Source organism: Xiphophorus maculatus, chromosome 23 (assembly GCF_002775205.1).
Source record: "Xiphophorus maculatus strain JP 163 A chromosome 23, X_maculatus-5.0-male, whole genome shotgun sequence".
Taxonomy (NCBI): Eukaryota; Metazoa; Chordata; class Actinopteri; order Cyprinodontiformes; family Poeciliidae; genus Xiphophorus; species Xiphophorus maculatus.
Genome location: NC_036465.1, coordinates 25363642 through 25381853, shown reverse-complemented (window position 1 = coordinate 25381853; position 18212 = coordinate 25363642). Strand labels below are relative to the sequence as shown.

The following is an 18212-nucleotide window of genomic DNA, read 5'->3' as shown; positions in this document are numbered from 1 at the left end:
AACTAGACTGAACCAAACAATTCCAGTAATTCAAAGCAAATGTGTTCCACAAGGATTCTCACAACCTCTCGTATAAATACAGATTACATCAAATACTTATTAATAACTCATATTTTAATGTTGACAGTTTCACTGACAGAGTCAGTGACATATACTGTATATAATCCGATATTATGTTTGATGGATGCGCTGCATCAGCTGTATATTGGAACGCGCCAGCATCTAGACGCGATCTGCATTTTCTCAGATGACTCGGAAGGAACGAACACAAGAATCATTTTGAGAATCATCCGTATGGAAGAATATATGTCAAGATAGCTACATATACCCAGACTTAGTCAGGCATGCGCGAACAAATTGTCGTTATTTTTAATCCAAAATTAGCAACAACCCAAAAAAAAAAAATCTATAAACGAATAAATAATAAAGCATTGTGAAAAATAAATAAACCTAAACCTGGAAATCCTTCACTTCTCAGGAAAATAAATAAATAACTGCATATGCAGCAGAAAGAGAGAGCTTGTCGACTAACAAGCTGCTGCGACTGCTTGACTGACAGGAAACGAGGCCCGAGCAGCTGTCCTGTCAGCTTAAACAATGGGAAGGATCTGAAAATTCCTCGGAGAAGGAGCCACGACATGTTGGCTGCCGCGGTGCTTCTGGAGTTCACCGAGCAAACATGCCGGGGAAGTTAGACCAGGGACATTTACTCGCAGAGTGAGAAAGAGGAGCGAGAGACATAGCAGACAGATCTGTTGGAGGGAGAAAAAAAAAAAAAAGGATATTACTTCAATTTCTTTCCAGCCAACTCTAAGCATAAGAAGAAGGGGGGAAAAAAAGGTTTCAGTGACTGAAGTCATGCTTCAAAATGAGTCAACATCAGAAAATGCAAGAAGCCAGTTTGGGTCTTAAAATTAAAGGAATTTACATTCATTATAATTTATTTATTTATATATTTCATAACAAACACCCCAACTGTAAACTTCAGGAGAAAGGAAAGGTTTATGCCTGTAGGGCTAAAAGTAAACTGCATCTAGGACAAAAGCATATGTTGGTACAAGAGCAGCCTGATAACTGAAAGATCGGCCTATATTTCTATCTTCAGAGGTTGAATTGACTAAAAAATGTAAACAGTGAAGAAAATAAGCTGATTTAACCAGTTACTGACAACATGCAGATGAAGCAAAGAACCACAATATATGGTTTTTATGCTGAATTATGCCTCGAAGTCTTAAAGACTTTGCTCATCAAGTCTGAATGCTTAGGATAGACATTTCTGTGGATGATAACCAATGTGGTCAGAGCATTAAAACTATTCCTCCTGGACACGGTCCGATGACGTGGCCCAGCAAAAAAGATAGCTGTGATTTTGATTGAACAATAAAGTTCAATCAAAGAGAGAAATGAAGTTGCTATCCTGCGAGGTTCACACGTCAACTACTAAACAAGAAAAAAAACGAAATCTGCGCAAGGATAATTGTTTCGAGATAGTAAAGTCCATGATTTACAGAATTTACTGAAGCTCGAGATCAGGCGTAGCGTGTTGCTGGCATTGCAGTTGGCTCCAGCTGGTGGACAAAAGTTAACAAAAATCTGGGTTTCAACACATTTTCATTTTGAAATGTTACTTTTCCGTAGCCAACTTTCTAGATCTTTGTTGCCATATTACAGCATTTTGACCTATCATGTGAAAAATATTTTTGCGAACTGCTTGAATAATAGTTTTATCTCTAGGTTCACCAAGTCACAATAGTATGTCACCATTTCTCTGCTTAATTTGAATCCCGATTTATTTAGACCGTCTGGAAGTTTGAAAAAGAGCAGTATACCAAAGTACTTAACATATCACTCACAGGAACCGTTTAAGGACCACGCTGCAGGTCAAGCTGAATGTAAAGATGTCTACAGTCCACAAAGTTGTGAAACAAACCGATTCGCTTTTGGGACATGTGTGCAATCAGCCAGTAAGTCAAAAAACAGAATGCTGATGTGTAAAACATAAGGTGTGATGAGACAAATCAATGACAAAGCGCGTGATTTAATATAAACATAACATTAATATAAAAATACAGATTTTTGTCCTTTAGCAAATTAAAAATAGTTTCCGTACTTATCCAGACCTGAAAAGTACAGAAAACCAGAGCCAGAGCCAGTTGGTTGGTCTGCTTGTGTCGTTTTTGCTGTTTTCCTTTTATGACTTAAAAAGCAAAACGAATAGTAATTGTTTACCACAACTTAATTACGACCTTTTAACACAGCTCCACTTTTTTTTTCTTTTTTTTTTTTTTTGAAGACGTACTCGACTTTTATTCCGAAAGGCAGAGCCGGAAGTTGTGCTGTGCTGCGCCGCGGCTAGCTTCATGCTAGTAGGGGGGGGGGGAGAAAAAAAGCACACAATCACTTCTGAAGGACGGAAAGAAACGCCGCCGTTGTCCGGATCATTTCCCCACGTTTCGTACCTGCTCAGCGCCATAAGATAAAATCAGCAGGTAAGAAGCGAGCCGTGTCGCCGCGGCTGGATGTTGTCCTCTGCGCTCCGTGGCCTGGTGTCGGTTCAGGCCGTGCCGCTGGCGCTACAACACCGAGCTGCTCGCTTTGAACACGGACTCCACACGTATGGCGCTCTTTGCCTTCGAAACGACTCGCGAGGACCCGCGCCTGTCATGATAATTTCCCCGCATTTAAAGGGAAATAAACGCAAGTTTCTTCGGAGGGACTTCCAGAGGGAAAAAAACTCATGTCGGAACATACACATTTTCCTACCACCGACCTTTATTTTCCCGCATCATTTACAGGCCGTGGGAGAACATTTCAGGGGCGCTGGAAATGTTCACAAGAGAAAATAGTTTTCAGCTGAGGCTTGTAGTTTGTTGGAGAAACGAGTTACACGCCCCCTTTAATTCAAAACTTTGGAGGAGAAATTTAGAATAATTCTCATATTCCTCGTTCCCCCCCCCCCCCCCCCTCGCTACAATTACTCAGAGACACCCCGGTTTGTTACGAGACCGCTGCATGGGAACGTTTTAGAGAGCAGAGGCTGAAATAAAGATGATTATTTGTTGTTTACCCGGGGCTGTGTTCGTGTTTTCGCCGCCGCAGTGAAAGCCTGGCCCTGCTATCATGGCTGTAATGGCTCTCAATCAAGGCGCCGCAGCACAGTGCTGTTTTGTTTTATTTCATTTTTAAAAATTCCACTTTTATTTATGAACTAGAACAGATTGAATAGATTCGTATTAGTCTCCACTTAAATATACATTCCTGGGGATCTTCCGGGGAATCCGGACAGCATGGCAGCGGATTTCAGCAACACAGGTTTGATCTGTTGCGTTCATGCAGTGAATGCATTGCATAAGAAGATTTTTTTTTTTTTTTTTTTTTAAAGTGCACTAATTAAAAATAAAATAAAATAAAAAGGAGCAACACGTATAAATTTTTTAAGCTACAACTCAGACTTTTTTGTAAAATCATCCAACCTCCTTTTAGATACAGTCTGTCACTCATAAAATCATAAAAACTACATGTAAGAGTCAGTCCCCTCCTGCCCATTTGGTTGTAAAACGTTTTAATGGAGATAAAAGCTACCATACAAAAAGTCAAACGTCAAAGCACCCAAGTCTCTGGTGACGTCACATAAGGCAGCTGATCACCATTAATTTAATCCAGTTTGTACCTAGATTTTTGTCTTTTGTTAAAGAAAATCAAATTCCCTTTTCAGAAGATGAGATCAAACCAAAATCGATTAACAATTTTGGGAATTTTATATCTTAAAAAAAAAACAACAACAAAAACAACTTGTAGGTCTGCCCTGGAAAGGAATTCATTCAAACTTATTCCTAACAAACTACTGTAACACGGAAGAGGAAAAATAAATACTTTTGAATGTAACAGGACGTGAAACAATATGTCCTGTTACATATTGTAACAGGACAATATGCTACTGCAGAACTGCAGATCTTCACTTGATCTGCAGCTTAATTTAGATTTTTGTCTTTATTTAAATGCATAATAACTAATAAGTCCCACCATTTTCTGTCTACAAGCACATCAACTCAAAGTATGTGCTCTTATTTTATTCTCTTTTTTTTTTGTTTGATTTAAAAATCAGATAAGAGGGACATATGGCATAAACATTGCCAGTCTTGTAATTGTTTTGCTTCCTGTTGCGTTTAAAATCCCTACCTCAGTGGAGATTACCCCAACGCGTAATAATGTCTTTATCCTTTAATTTCCGATGTATTGTAAACCTATCATAATCAGCAGGTCAAAACAGCGGAATAAATGAAACGTGGTATCAGCCAAGAAATGTTTCATTGGAGGATCGCTACATCTCTCCTCAACCCCTGATTTGTTTTTATTTTTTATTAAACTGATTAAAGTGCATGCTGTTTTTTTTAGATTATTATTTGCTGCTGATTTATTTTTAAAAATAGCAAAAAAATGAATCTATTTTGGGAGTGTTTGAGTCACTGGTCAACAATCGGAGCCATTTTAGTTCAAATTTGGCCAAATTTTGTTTGGCGTCTTCTTTTCACTAAAACCGTCTGATCAGCTCGGCTCTCGTGCCTCTCGTGATGTCATCGACCCCAGATCCGCGCAAAGCGGAATTTGCTCGTTTTACTTTGCGAAATCCTCCAGTTGAAATCTTTACTCGATTGCTCAGCTGTGTTTGCCTTGTCCCGGTGAATGTTTGGTTGTATTGTCTTTGCGCGATTTTGAAAAACGAAAATAACCACGGTGTTGTAAAGACTGCAAGTATGACACAGCAGTTCAGCCCCGCAGCATTTTTTCATTTCTTTCACACGGGTGTTTTAGGAACGAGGCGGATGAAATGTGGAAGAACGCTCATGTCGAGTGCAAAACAGGCTGCATGCTGCATCGTTTCCAGAAGTGCAAGGGGGGGGCCGGCTCCTGCCGTGGCACCGAACTAAAGCGTAACCTGCGTCTTCCTGAGTCATGCATCTGCTGCCTGCGCTTTGTTGTCATTTCTGTAGCAGCGTAGAGGCTACGGCCGTGTTTCCATTCACAAAACTGCTGTGGGTGAAAAGTGCCTCCTAAAATTCAGCAGAGACGTCGATGACCTCTGGCTGCGGCACTTCAGAAAAGTTTCATTTCCTCCACTTAGACGATGAACGTCTACATCACCAGGCTGTTAGAAGCTCATCCATATTTCAGCCGGATCAGCCAACGTCTCCCGTCCCGCGTTTGATCTGTTCGAAGGCTGTGCTGAGCTGAACTTGGTGGTTCTCGCACACAGAGCAGCTCTGTCGTAACAGAGTCTTTTCAAAGTCATTTAACTGCCGGTTGATCCAAAGTTTAGTTTCCGGACGTTTCTGGGATCGCTTCTCCTCTCTAATGGGTTTTATTTGTGATTCTGTAATACTTGTGTAACTTTTTACCCTGTTTTGTTTTTCTGAGAAGGAATTTCAAATCCTACAGTAGTGTTCAGCATGCAAGCTAATCGATTAGCTTTATATTTAATGACAGCAGTAATAGTTGAACAGCTTGGCTGTAGACGTTTACCTTTTAAGAAAAAGAATCTATTCTAAAGAGCCTGAATATTGCTGACAGCGCCAGCCACGTTTATTGACGCTGCTGGTAAAGATGACCACAAAACCTTATAAAAAATTTTTTTTAAAGCAGTAGTATATGGTCACAGAAAAAGTTTAGGAAGTAAAACTTTTAATTTGAGTACATTTACTTAAGAGGGGACGACATCCTACGTTCGAAAATAATTGTTTTTCACAAAATCACTGGTGACATAATTACTAGCATTGCTAACAATATATTTATAGCAAGTTTAACTGAAACATTTGGTTTGGTTGAACTTTCTTAAGTAGACGGTTTCTATGAATTTTGAATTAAATGTTTTTAACTTTGAGTTTTCCCAGGATTTAGACAAGATATAACTCAGATAATTGTTTATTTTAGCCACGGGTCGCTAGGTTGGGAAAACATCTATAGTCCGGTGTCCATTATACATAGTGGAAAGGTAAAAAAAAAAAAAATCTGGGCCATATTCTGGGTTCTGGGCCATATAAAGAGTAAGGCTGAAACGATTAATCGTGATTAATCGATTATTGAATAAATCGTCAACTAATTTAGCAATTGAGTAATTGCTTACCGGAGTATACACTCAGAAAAAGGCCATTTTGTAAAAATTCCCAACATATTCAGAGCAGTAATTAAGTCAAAGCTGTAGACAAAACAAACACAGTTTGCATTTAAGATAAAAACAGCTTTGTCTGTAAATATGTTTTAGCCAAAACTCCTCAAGAGGAATCGTTTCAGCTTTTGTTTTTCTTATTTAAAAAGGAAATTGGGATTATTTATTTGCATCTTTTAATGTATTTCTAATATTGTGTAAATCGACAGAATAATTGATTAATCGACAACTAGGTTAAGATTTTTTTAAATCTTTGATACTTTGTCTTTTAGTTTTTATACTTGCTGCAACATCAATTGCCCAATTTGGGAAATGAATAAATCTGAATTCTGAGATAATCGATAGTTGCCGCTCCAATAAACAGTCGACATTACAGTGCTGCAATCAAAGAATTAAATTTAAGGTTTCGTTCACAGAACTTCCAACAAATGTGACCAATTGAAATGAGATGGATTCGAGAGAAATCATCTCTCAGCGTGAGAATTGATTTCTTAACTCCTCTTTAAAAGCTTCATCACCCTTTTTTTTTTGTTGTTGTTGTTTTTCCTTATTATTGGACGACGTCCCCGCGTTTCCACCTTCGCGCCTCTGACGGGTTTTCTAATTGTCCTTTTTCTTTTCAATCAGCGTCTCTGCAGCGCGTCAGAAGCTTTGGCAATGTCCGGGCAGAGGAGAGGAGCCGCAGCACGGCTGCCCAAATGTGCCTTCTGCAAGAGCAGCCGGGACAAGGAGTGCGGCCAGCTGCTGGTGTCCGACAGCCAGAAGGTGGCAGCCCACCACAAGTGCATGGTGAGAGGAGCTCCTTGTTTTCATCTTTTACTGCCTCGCATCCCTCAAGCGCGCACGTCTTACCAACCCACTCTGTATGTTGAAGAAATAAACATTACAGCCTCAATAGAGCCACTATTTCTGTTTGACTCGTGTAGAAACTAACTCTATGGTTAACTCTGTATGTCTAAATACAAGCCAGGATGTCCTTCTACTAGAAAAATAAATAAACAAACCCAAAACTATCCGACAAATATTTCAGATTTGAAAGAAAAGACATGAAATCCAGCTGCTCGCTGTTCTGTTTCTCCTCTCCACAGCTGTTTTCTTCGGCTCTGGTTACGTCACACTCAGACAGCGAAAACATCGGAGGGTTTTCCGTCGATGATGTAAAAAAGGAGATCAAGAGGGGAAGCAAACTGGTGAGCTCCCACTTCTCACTACCGCATAATGGTAATCGCTGCTCCGCCGAGATGTTATCTGGAAGCGGGCTTCAAATGTTCCATATTCCTCCATCCTTCATCTTCTTCTTTTGTGCGCGTGTTGAATTTCATAGCAGATGTGTTCATGCTTACATTAGCCAAGAAAAGAGTCTTGACATTTAAGTCTGAAGAGTGTGGGACTTTAACTTTATAAAAATGCGTAGGGACCCTGATTATTATTTGTTTATTTATTTTTTGCTGTGTCGACGGCAGAATGGATCAGCGCTGCAGAGATTTAAATAACTTGTGCACAGGGGCTCACCTCATGGGTCCAATCAGAGAGAAAAACAAACATATGTGTCCAGAGATACTTTGTTCACCTCCGGGGCTGGAGGAGGCTTGCTGGAGCCACCACAACTCGGATGTTGTTTGTCTTTATAAGTTTTGGCGTGGCTCTCCGTAGCTCATGCCGACAGCATGATGCATTGCTCCCTGCTGTGTGTGAGGGGCAACTAAGAAGCAGTAACTGCAGAGTTGCGGTTCCCTGAGTGAGCTAGAGATGCACCAATCGCAGTTTTCTGGCCGATCGCCGATTGCAGAGCTTTTAAAAAGCCTAACTTAGCGATTCCGATTTTGACCGATACCATTTTTTTTTGTCTGAAATGTTGCTCAATTTTATCAACAAAGTTGCTGAATTAGCAACAATGGGGTGACTATTGTTAACTGTAAATGTGCAGACATGGCCGGCCAGTCAAACTTCTCTCAAGGGGAGAAAACAAAAGCACAGGGGTTGATTTTTAGACCTTTGCCGAGGTTGATAACATCGGTGGATAAGATCAGCTTCACATGTAAAAATCGTCCAATCTCCCAAAATTAAGGAAATTGACACCGATAACTCGGTACACCCCTAATTTTTATGGCCGATTCCCGATTTGTAGGCTAGGTTTAGCTTCATAATCTTCATGTTTAGCGGTTAGCATTAGGACTAACATTACTAAATTTACTAGCTTTAGCTATGTTTCCATCTAATTGTCATGTGAGTTTTAAGCAAACTTTTGAAATGTTGCAAAAAATGGGAGAAAAAGAAAAAGGAAAATGTTTCCATTTAACATGTAAGGTGTTGACGCTGTAATAAACAAGATGCAGAGGTTGCAAGCTAGCATGAATAATACATTTTTGAACAATTTTGTTATTCAATCTGAACTACAGCAAACCAAGGAGTGGTGAAATAAATAAAAAAAAGTCAAGATTTTTCAAAAATGAAATCTTTGTAAGCATAAAATTCGATAAATGGATAAAATCTATTTATCGTCCAAAAAAAGAGAAAGAAATGGAATCAACCAAAATCAGAATCGTCAGGCTTTTTAAATAATCGGCAATCAGCCGGAAAACTGCAATCGGTGCACATCTGACCTGTACATCATTCTTGTTGCTGAGAATAGACTTTCCTGACCTGCCAAACAGAAAACAATTAACCCCAGAATATTTCAAATGTGACGCCTTTTATTTTAACAGCGCATATATTTGAGACCCTTTTTTTCTTTGCTTCAGATGTGCAGTGAGTTACTGAGCCCCTTTCTACATAAATCCAACACCTGCAAAGCATTTGGAGGCCACTGCCCTCGACATTGTTGATCCTTTACTCTCAGTATTTTAAGAAATTGAATTGTCCTTGAGAGACCGGTCATGACCAGTATTTAATTTTAATTGGGATCAACAAAGTATGTTTGAATTAGAATTTTAAGGTTCAGAAGAAAATGTTTCTGTTTTACATTCTGCCTTCCCATTATATTTTGGAGTGTTGCTTCCTCTTGTCCTCCTGCAGCCATAAACGAATTGCAGACATGTCTTTTTTTTTCTGCAACAATTTCTTTCAAATAACTTCTTGCGCCTCTTTTCATTTTCTAAATTTATTTTTAAACATCCTGCTGATGCTAGAAATGGCCAATGCTTGAGTTTTCATCCTCTTCACTTACAGCATCATCACCACAGAGTGGCATTGTCAGCCCAGCCTGTTCGCATTTAACGTGGTGTGTTCAGTGACTGGGGACAAGATGGATCTTTTGGGTTTCGAACTGACCGGCTGAACTGAAATCCTCTCCTGTCTCTAGCCAATCTCTAAGATGAAGATAAACCCTCTGAACTCTGAGAGACATTATAAACCCAAACCGACTTTTTCAAGGCTGCACTTTGAAAAGTTTTGCCACTAGCCAACATCAAACTTGGTGCAACTTTATCTGATTCCTGTAGTGATTCCAAAGCAGCAACTTTGTGAAAAACAGGATCATTCTGGATGTTTTGTGCTCTCAGTGTTATGCTCCAACTTATTCCTTTTTTCTCCTCTCCGAAATCTGGATTTAATCCTCGAATAAAAATATGTTGACTTGCTTTCTGATGTTTCTCCAATACCGTTGTCTTTTTCCTCCCTGTGAAATGCTTTTATTTTCTTTCAGAACAAGGAGTCTGGAGGTCTTGCTTTTATTTTTCCACAATGAGAGTTCCTTTTAGAAGCTTGCCTTGGCCTTTGGTTATCAGTAAGAGTTGATTTAACATCCTTTGGAGTCGAATTTACTTGGAGAAAAAAAAAAAGATGATTGCATTTATTCAGCTTCTTGACACTTCACAGGTTTTTCATGCCTAAAGTCAGACTCAGTTTGTACGTTGTTCGATATCAGTGATGCTTTTCCTTTAAAGCCAAATTCCCCTTCAGGAACACAGTTGGATATTCGAAGGTGGCCTTTCTCTGGAGAGGAATTATTAAATAAGAAATAACCTCAAAATCTCACTTTAATGAGCTTGTTCACATGGTAAGTCATTAAAGTGCATGGCAAGATCTGCGTTGGTGTAACAAGACCCTTATACTTGGGAGCGGCTATGTATGCAGCGTTTTGGGAAAATTGTATACGGTAGTTGTACAGAAGAGCTCTGGACTCAACACGTTCTGGTGGAGTCCAGAAAAAAAAAAAACTATAAACCACAAAGAATTTTACTTCCTGTCGTCTTCTTTGTTGCTTTTGCCACATCTGGCTGTTGAACACGAAATGTTGCAGTTTTGTGAAATTCATCTATAACGACACGGCTGAAAAACCACTTCATCCCAGCACGACTTTTTATCGAAAAGCAAAATTGGCGCTAATGGAAACGCAGCTACCCGTCGGATGTTGGCTTTCGTTAAAGCCGTCCTGCCTTGAGCCTCAGCCGAATCTCTGCTTCCCTCCTCTTCAGATGTGCTCCTCCTGTCACCGGCCGGGCGCAACCATCGGCTGCGACGTCAAGACGTGCCGGAGGACGTATCACTATTTCTGCGCGGTGAACGACAAAGCCCAGATCAAAGAGAACCCGTCGCAGGGGATTTATCTGTGAGTTTAGTTCTGAGCTCTTTTTTTCCCCCCCCGCAGCAACATAAGCAGATTGTTATTCCTTTGGTGGGTTCACTTCAACTAATTTCTTTGTGTTGGCAGCGTTTACTGTCGCAAACACCGGGATGCGTCACAGGATGATATTCAAGGTGAACAAGAGTTCGCTCTCTGCTGTGGGTCCAATCTATCTAGAGCCACTATAGTTGTGAATCTAAGCGTTTTATTGGGAACGTTTCAGCAGATGCAGAAGAGGAAGGCGTGGCCAACGACTCGGACTCGTCTCCTCCGCAGAGTCGAGGCAGGGGCAGATTCGAGAAAAGCCGAGCTAAGGTGACGTCCCGCGGCCAGTCGGAAGAAACCCGCTCCACTTCCTCCTCACAGGCTGCCGACGAGGAGAGCTCCTCCCACGTAAATGCACTCACCGGTTGAAAACCGATTTGTTTCGGTGCGCGTGAGCTCGATTCTGGGTTTGACCTTTATGCCGTGTTTCAGCGGGACAGGTCACCGCTTCGAGCCAGCCTGGGAGACGGCGGCCAGCGCTGTGGCTTCTGCCACGCAGGCGACGAGGAAAACGAAACGAGAGGCGTGCTGCACACGGATAACTCCAAGAAAGTGGCCGCACACTACAAGTGCATGGTAGGATCAGTCATTCAGCCTCAGGATGTGCTTACACTGCCAATACGAGCTTTATGTGATAGTCTTATATGGCGTTTCTCAATTATTTTATGTCACGCCCATAGTGTTTTTTTTTCACGTCTTCCAGTTCATTTTATGGTTTTACGTCTCAAACAATTTCCAAGTTCGATTTAGTAATTAAAGACTGTGATGTGTATTTCTAGACTTAACACAGTAACACATTTTAAAACAGCAAACATTGGCTACATGTCAGCTTTTTGAGCTTATTCTTTTGCTAAAGGTTTATAGCTCTTTAACATGTTTTGTGCAAAATTTGCAATTTGCAGTATTGCTCATAACAGATCTATCTATCTATCTATCTATCTATCTATCTATCTATCTATCTATCTATCTATCTATCTATCTATCTATCTATCTATCTATCTATCTATCTATCTATCTATCTATCTATCTATCTATCTAATGTCAGAAGAGGAAAAAGTGCATAATGTTTTTCATTCACAGTAAACCCAACGGTTATGTAGGCTTCGTCTATTTCCTGGCATTCTTCTGCTACTAGTTACTTCCATACGTTGGACTACCTAAAATACTTTTTCCCTATTTATTTTTTCCTCATATATGGGAATAAAATAATTTTATAACTCTACACTAGCTGTGTCAAAATTAGGACTATCGAGTGTCTTGTGAAGTAATAGTTTATCGGTTTTACAAATTATTTTCAGCTCTGAAACTATTGTTTAAAAGTCTGCGTCTGCTTCAGAGAACAAACCACGGACTCGCGGAGCTTTTCCCGTCAGACCTAGATAATTCTATCAAAAAGTTTTTAAAGACGTAATTTTGCGTCTTTACTCTGCGGTGGTATAGCTGTTCTTGTAATATGAGTTTGGTCTCGTATTATTATGACTTCATTCTTGTGTTGTAAAAAATTATCTTAGTTCGGCCGTAATACTCCATCATAATTGCTTTACTAACCTCTGTCGCCATTTTTTTTTTTTTGTTTTTTACGAACCTCGTCACCTCTCCTGATATTTCAAAACATATGTGCCGTCAGCTCCGTTTGCATCAGTGTTTCTGTGTCAGCTACTTCTTTTGGCTTGAACATGCAGCCTGTTGATTAATTTGAACACTGCTGCCACCTAGTGACTGGAAGCTTATTTTTAATCAGGCAGGTAAGACTGATTCTCTGCTTCTCACGCCCCTCACTACTTGAAAAGTACTGGTTTAATATATACTTGGGCATCTTTGGGAGCTTAAAAGACCTGATTCATGATTTTATTAATAAATAAAGGTCCTTTTCCTTCCTCTTTACGATTATGCACTACTTTGTGTTGGCGAAGCATGTCAAATCCTTCTAAAACATGTTGACGTTCATAGTTGAAGAAATCCAAGGAATGAGACTATGCTTCCAGGGGTCACTGTGTATTTCTCAAGATCTCTGATGTGATTGCAGCTTTTCTCGTCGGGGACGGTGCAGCTCACGACTACATCGCGGGCCGAGTTTGGCAACTTTGACGTAAAAACGGTCATCCAGGAAATCAAGAGAGGCAAAAGAATGGTGGGAACATTCATGCAACATCAGGTTTTTGAATTTGAAGCTGACTGCTTTGCCTGACTTACTTTAGTATTCGTTTTTTATTGGGGTTTTTTTCTTTTCTTTTCCAGAAATGCACACTGTGCAGTCAGCTGGGTGCTACTATTGGGTGTGAAATTAAAGCCTGTGTGAAGACCTACCACTACCACTGTGGGCTACAGGACAAGGCAAAGTACATAGAAAACATGGCCCGCGGCATTTACAAGTGAGCGCAACATTTACTGCAACAGCAAACGCATCGAATGTTTTGCTTTTGAATTTTCTGTAAAATTATCAAGAGAAATTTCTGAGTGACTTAATAGTGAATGCAGAGTTTACATATGAAAGGGTAAATTTCTAAACGAAGGCTGATTCTTTTCATGTTTTGACCACATTATATTGGCTTATTTCTGTCAACATAATTTTATAAACCAAATACAAAAATTATTTCTTGCAAAACTCGTTGCTTTTTTTATTTTTTAATTTTATAAACTGGATCTTGATGTCACTTCCCCCACCGCCCCCCCCAAAACTTTCCAAAATCTGCATCAACGCAAGCAAAATTGATTTCAGAAGACGTGCACAGCTATAATTCCTGAATGCAGATTCAAACACTGCAGGTAGTTTTACAACAATTCTGTTTTTCCTTTGTCACTTTAATAAGTGTCCTAAGTTAATAAAAAAGGATATGAAAGCAACTTGAATGTATTTCATACCAAATGTAAATTGCTGATAGCTGTGTGAGTCTTCCTGTTTCCTGATGTAGCTCTGTATGGTTTTTAGTTACTATTTCTAGTTACTACATACATAGTGCAGAGTGAACAGTTTTAGAGCTTTAAAACCACCTGGCCTCATCCACATCTGATTTTCAGATATGTTTATTTCCATTTTACTGTAAAGCAACAAAAAAAAAATAGACACTGCCAAAATAAGATTAAAACGGTTCAAACCACTTCTGCTTTTGATTGTTTGCCTGACGATAAACAGCGTTTCAATGGTAGTTAATGAAACTTGGAAGTATTGTTGTGGTTTGTTTTTCTTTTTTTCAATAAACAGCTTTTTTTGTGCTTCCGTTTTGTTCTTAGGCTCTACTGTAAGAACCACAGCGGGAACGAGGAGCGGGACGAGGAGGACGAGGAGCGAGAGAACCGTAGCAGAGAGAGGGCAGCGATCGGCCACGGAGGAACACCGGCGACGCAAGTAAACGGCAACTAGGTGGGGCTGCACCCACCCAAATACAAGGCGCTGCTCTACACAGCAGAACGTCTTTTGAGATTTTATTCCCTCAAGGAAGCGCAAGTCACACACACAGTGATATGTATGAAGTGTTTATTTTTGTTGACTATGAGTTACAGCTGCCGAACCAATGTGTGAATGTGTGAAGTCATTCTTCAAACGGAAACATCACCAGCATGGGTTAAGGAGTTTGGATGTTTGGACTGGATTTGTCCAAACATCTGCTTTTCAGATTAAAGTAAAGTTTGCATTTCATTTGGAAATAAAGATCCCAGAGTCTGGAGAGGAAGAGGTGGAGAGGCAACGGATCCACGTTGCTTGAAATCCAGTGTGAAATTTCCACAGTCGGCGATGATGCGGTGTCCCAGTGTTGGTCCACTCGGCTTTGTGACGTGACAGTTTACTACAATTAAACCATAAATGTCAAAGATTCCTACCTGTCATTTTTTAATTTCTATTTTCCATCTTGTCATTTCTCTCTTCTTTTTCCAGTATTCATTTGATTTGTATTGTGTTTTTAAAGCGTCTTGCATTTGGGCAACATGGCCGAAAATATCCCGACATATCAGTCGATGTCGATAATTATTCAATAGTTTTTTATTTTTTGTTTTAAATATCTGAAACATGCCAGACTGGTCATGTGATCTTTCAAGCTGTTGTACTCATTTTCTTCGTTCTATCTACACCGTTGTTTTTTTATATTTTTAAGCAGTTCCTAGGCAACTGGCAAAAACTTGAAATTGCTGCTTCGCCAGTTATTGAACAGGTTGTTGCTAGGTAACCAAAGAGAAGAGTGAGTGAGTTGGTTGATCCTACCAACCTTTCTTAGCTCGCTTTGAGAGGTTGAGCGGCTAAAGTTTTTCTAAAGCCTACATCCCCCAGAATTCTTTTTTCTTTTTTGCTTTATTCTTAAACTTGTTTAATTTTTATCTATTTGCTGTGTTTTCTCTTAAAGTGTGTTGTCTTTGACTTCTTTGCATAATCAATCAATCAAATGTTATTTGTATAGCACATTTCAGCAGCAAGGCACTTCAAAGTGCTTTACATCATAACAAACACAGAAACATAAAGGCATGCAACAATGACTCAATGAATCAACAATCAAAACACGACATTAAGTCAGGTTCCATCAATAAATTTGTAACTGATTACATTTCAAATACAATCCTAAACAGGTGGGTTTTTAGTCGAGATTTAAAGGAAGTCAGTGTTTCAGCTGTTTTACAGTTTTCTGGAAGTTTGTTCCAGACTTGTGGTGCATAGATGCTGAAAGCTGCTTCTCCTCGTTTGGTTCTGGTTCTGGGGATGCAGAGCAGAACCAGAAGACCTGAGAGGTTCTGGAGGGTTGATACAACAACAGCAGATCTTTAAAGTATTGTGGTGCTAAGCCGTTCAGTGATTTATAAACTAACAGCAATATTTTTTTTAAGATTTTATTGGCTCTAGGGACCTTTATTTGACAGTGAATTGACAGGAAATTGGGTAATGAGAGAAGGGAGAAGACATGCGGCAAAGGTCGCCAGGCTGGGAATCAAACCTGCGACAGCCGCGTCGAGGACTAAGGCCTCCTTATGTGGGTTGTGCTTAACCCCTGCGCCACCACAGCACATCCCATAACAGCAATATTTTAAAAGTCTATTCTTTGAGCTACAGGGAGCCAGTGGAGGGACTTTAAAACTGGTGTTATGTGCTCTATCTTCCTGGTTTTAGTGAGAACGCCAGCAGCAGCATTCTGGATCAGCTGCAGCTGTTTGATTGATTTGTTGGACAGACCTGTGAAGACGCTGTTGCAATAATCAATGCGACTGAAGATGAATGCATGGATGAGTTTCTCTAGATCTGGCTGAGACATTAGTCCTTTAATCCTGGAAATGTTCTTCAGATGATAGAAGGCCGACTTTGTAACTGTCTTTATGTGGCTCTGGAGGTTCAGGTCAGAGTCCATCACTACTCCCAGGTTTCGGGCTGATCGCTGGTTTTCAGTTGTAATAACTGTAGGTGTGCATTGACTCTAGATCGTTCCTCTTTAGGTCCAAAAATAATAACTTCAGTTTTGTTTCTGTTCAGCTGGAGGACGTTTTGGCACATCCACACATTTATCTGTTCTAAGCATCTGTTCAGTGATTGGATGGGGTCAAAGGTCACCTGGTGACATCGTAATGTAGAGCTGTGTGTCATTTGCATAGTTATGGTAGCTAATATTATTTCCTGTTATAACCTGAGCTAGTGGGAGCATATAAATATTGAATAAGAGGGGTCCTAGGATTGAACCTTGGGGTACCCCACATGTGACCTTTGACCTCTTTGATGAGAAGTTTCCAATTGAAACAAAGAAATCCCTGTTCTTTATGTAAGATTCAAACCAGTTGAGCACTGGATTGGAGAGTCCGACCCAACTCTCCAGTCGATTCAGTAAAATGTTATGATCGATGGTGTCAAAAGCTGCACTGAGATCTAACAGAACCAGCACTGTGGTCCTCACACAGTCTGTATTTATATGGATGTCATTGAACACTTTTACGAGGGCGGTCTCTGTGCTGTGGTCAGACCGGAAACCAGACTGGAGGGAGTCAAATGTATAAGCAATTTGAGTTGTCTTCAGCTGAAATGTGCTATATAAATAAAGTTGCCTAAAGCAACCCCGGTTTCCTTAGCGACAGCCTTCATCTCAGGCTGAAAAGTTGCTGGAATTCAGAGTCCTGACTAAGCTTAAGCTGTACATATTTTTTAATTAGCTGACATTTCTGTATTTAAAAACAGGTTGTTCTTGTGTTGTACTCTTTCTTTTCTGAGGAACTTTAAACCAGTAATCATCAAACTGACCTGAAGTAAATGCTTAAAATATATCACTAGGTAATGAATTTGTATAATGGGCTTCATATCATTCATTGCTAACGTGATATTTTGTCTGTCCTTACAGGTTTGTGACGTGGAGAGAAGCTGAAGAACGTTTTTATACTAAATTTTAGCCTACTCACACAGTCATGGTCCAGGAGCTCCCTTTGGCCTCCCACGTGATTTTTCTTTCTTTTTTTTTTTTTTATACATTTCCCAGTAAAAGGACATAAGGTTCCAACGTGCACCAGATGTCGTCTTTATGAGAACCTGCCTGGAGTTGGCTGGGTACTTACCGCAGATCAGTGTCACCCTGTTGAACACTGGACCTTCAGAGCGGGATGAAAAGCAGTGGGCTAATCTTTCTCCAGATTCGTCATCATGGGGTGCAGATTAAAGGCATTAGCATGAACAGATGGACTGTCAGTTTTTGCCCCCCTCCCCCGCGCTCTCTCCTCCCCAGATTACACGAACCGCACTCATGGAAAGCCGAGACTTCTTCCTGCCTCCGTTGGACTCACTTTTAAGAGGGGTCTATTTGTTACTAGTCTTTCTGAAGTTGTGCAGTTTGATTACCTTGTTTCTGATACCATGTCTTAAGAAGTACTCTTCATGTTAGCCTTTCTTTCTTGATAATGTAATATTTTGCTACTGTACTCCCAATCATTAGTATTTTGAATATCCGGACTTCAGACGGCGACGAGCTTTGCCAGCATGCACTTGGATTTTCCCACTGTTAAAGCTGGTGTTTATTTTTGTTTTGTTTGTTTTTGTTTTTTTATCTGGTTGCTAAAGAGCAGCGCAGAGCTCTTTAGGGGAAGGCGGGTGGACCTTGTTTTGGTGTACTGTTTACTTGTAACTCAAATGTATTCATGGATGATTGGAATAGAAAATATTTTGTTTTACACATTGTCGGCTGAGCCGGGTCTTCATTTTCAGTCCTTGTACAGTTTCCTGGGAAAATGGCTGCTGCACCACCATATTTCTGTACATTACAGTAGTGTAACTATTTCTCACATCCTATTGTGAAAGCTAAACGGAGAAGAGTTTATACAGTACCACATTGGTCAACTTTTGATAAATCAGTGGGGACATTTTAGTCATGAATATAGTTGGCACAAAGAGTTTTTATGGTTATATTCAAAAGTAAAGGTTTTTCTGCAAGGTCCTAAACAAAACCAAATCTTGAATTTCATTGTCTTCATTTTAAGCATTAAAAATCT

The 18212-nt window shown here is 40.0% G+C and overlaps 1 protein-coding gene across 2 annotated transcripts; it reads left to right on the top strand.

Moving 5' to 3' along the window:
• Window positions 1-2358: 2358 nt before the first annotated feature.
• Window positions 2359-17899, top strand: phf6 (PHD finger protein 6). 2 transcript variants are annotated; one of them, XM_023328976.1, is made up of 11 exons: window positions 2359-2489; window positions 6791-6952; window positions 7252-7353; window positions 10579-10712; window positions 10815-10861; window positions 10954-11120; window positions 11205-11348; window positions 12799-12903; window positions 13011-13144; window positions 14004-14133; window positions 17075-17899. In XM_023328976.1, exons 2-10 carry the CDS (start codon window positions 6821-6823, stop codon window positions 14131-14133), a joined length of 1095 nt encoding a protein of 364 aa, XP_023184744.1. In that variant the 5' UTR covers window positions 2359-2489; window positions 6791-6820; the 3' UTR covers window positions 17075-17899. The 2 variants fall into 2 exon arrangements, with proteins under 2 accessions (XP_023184744.1, XP_014328740.1); XM_014473254.2 differs by having other exon boundaries at window positions 10951-11120.
• Window positions 17900-18212: the final 313 nt, after the last annotated feature.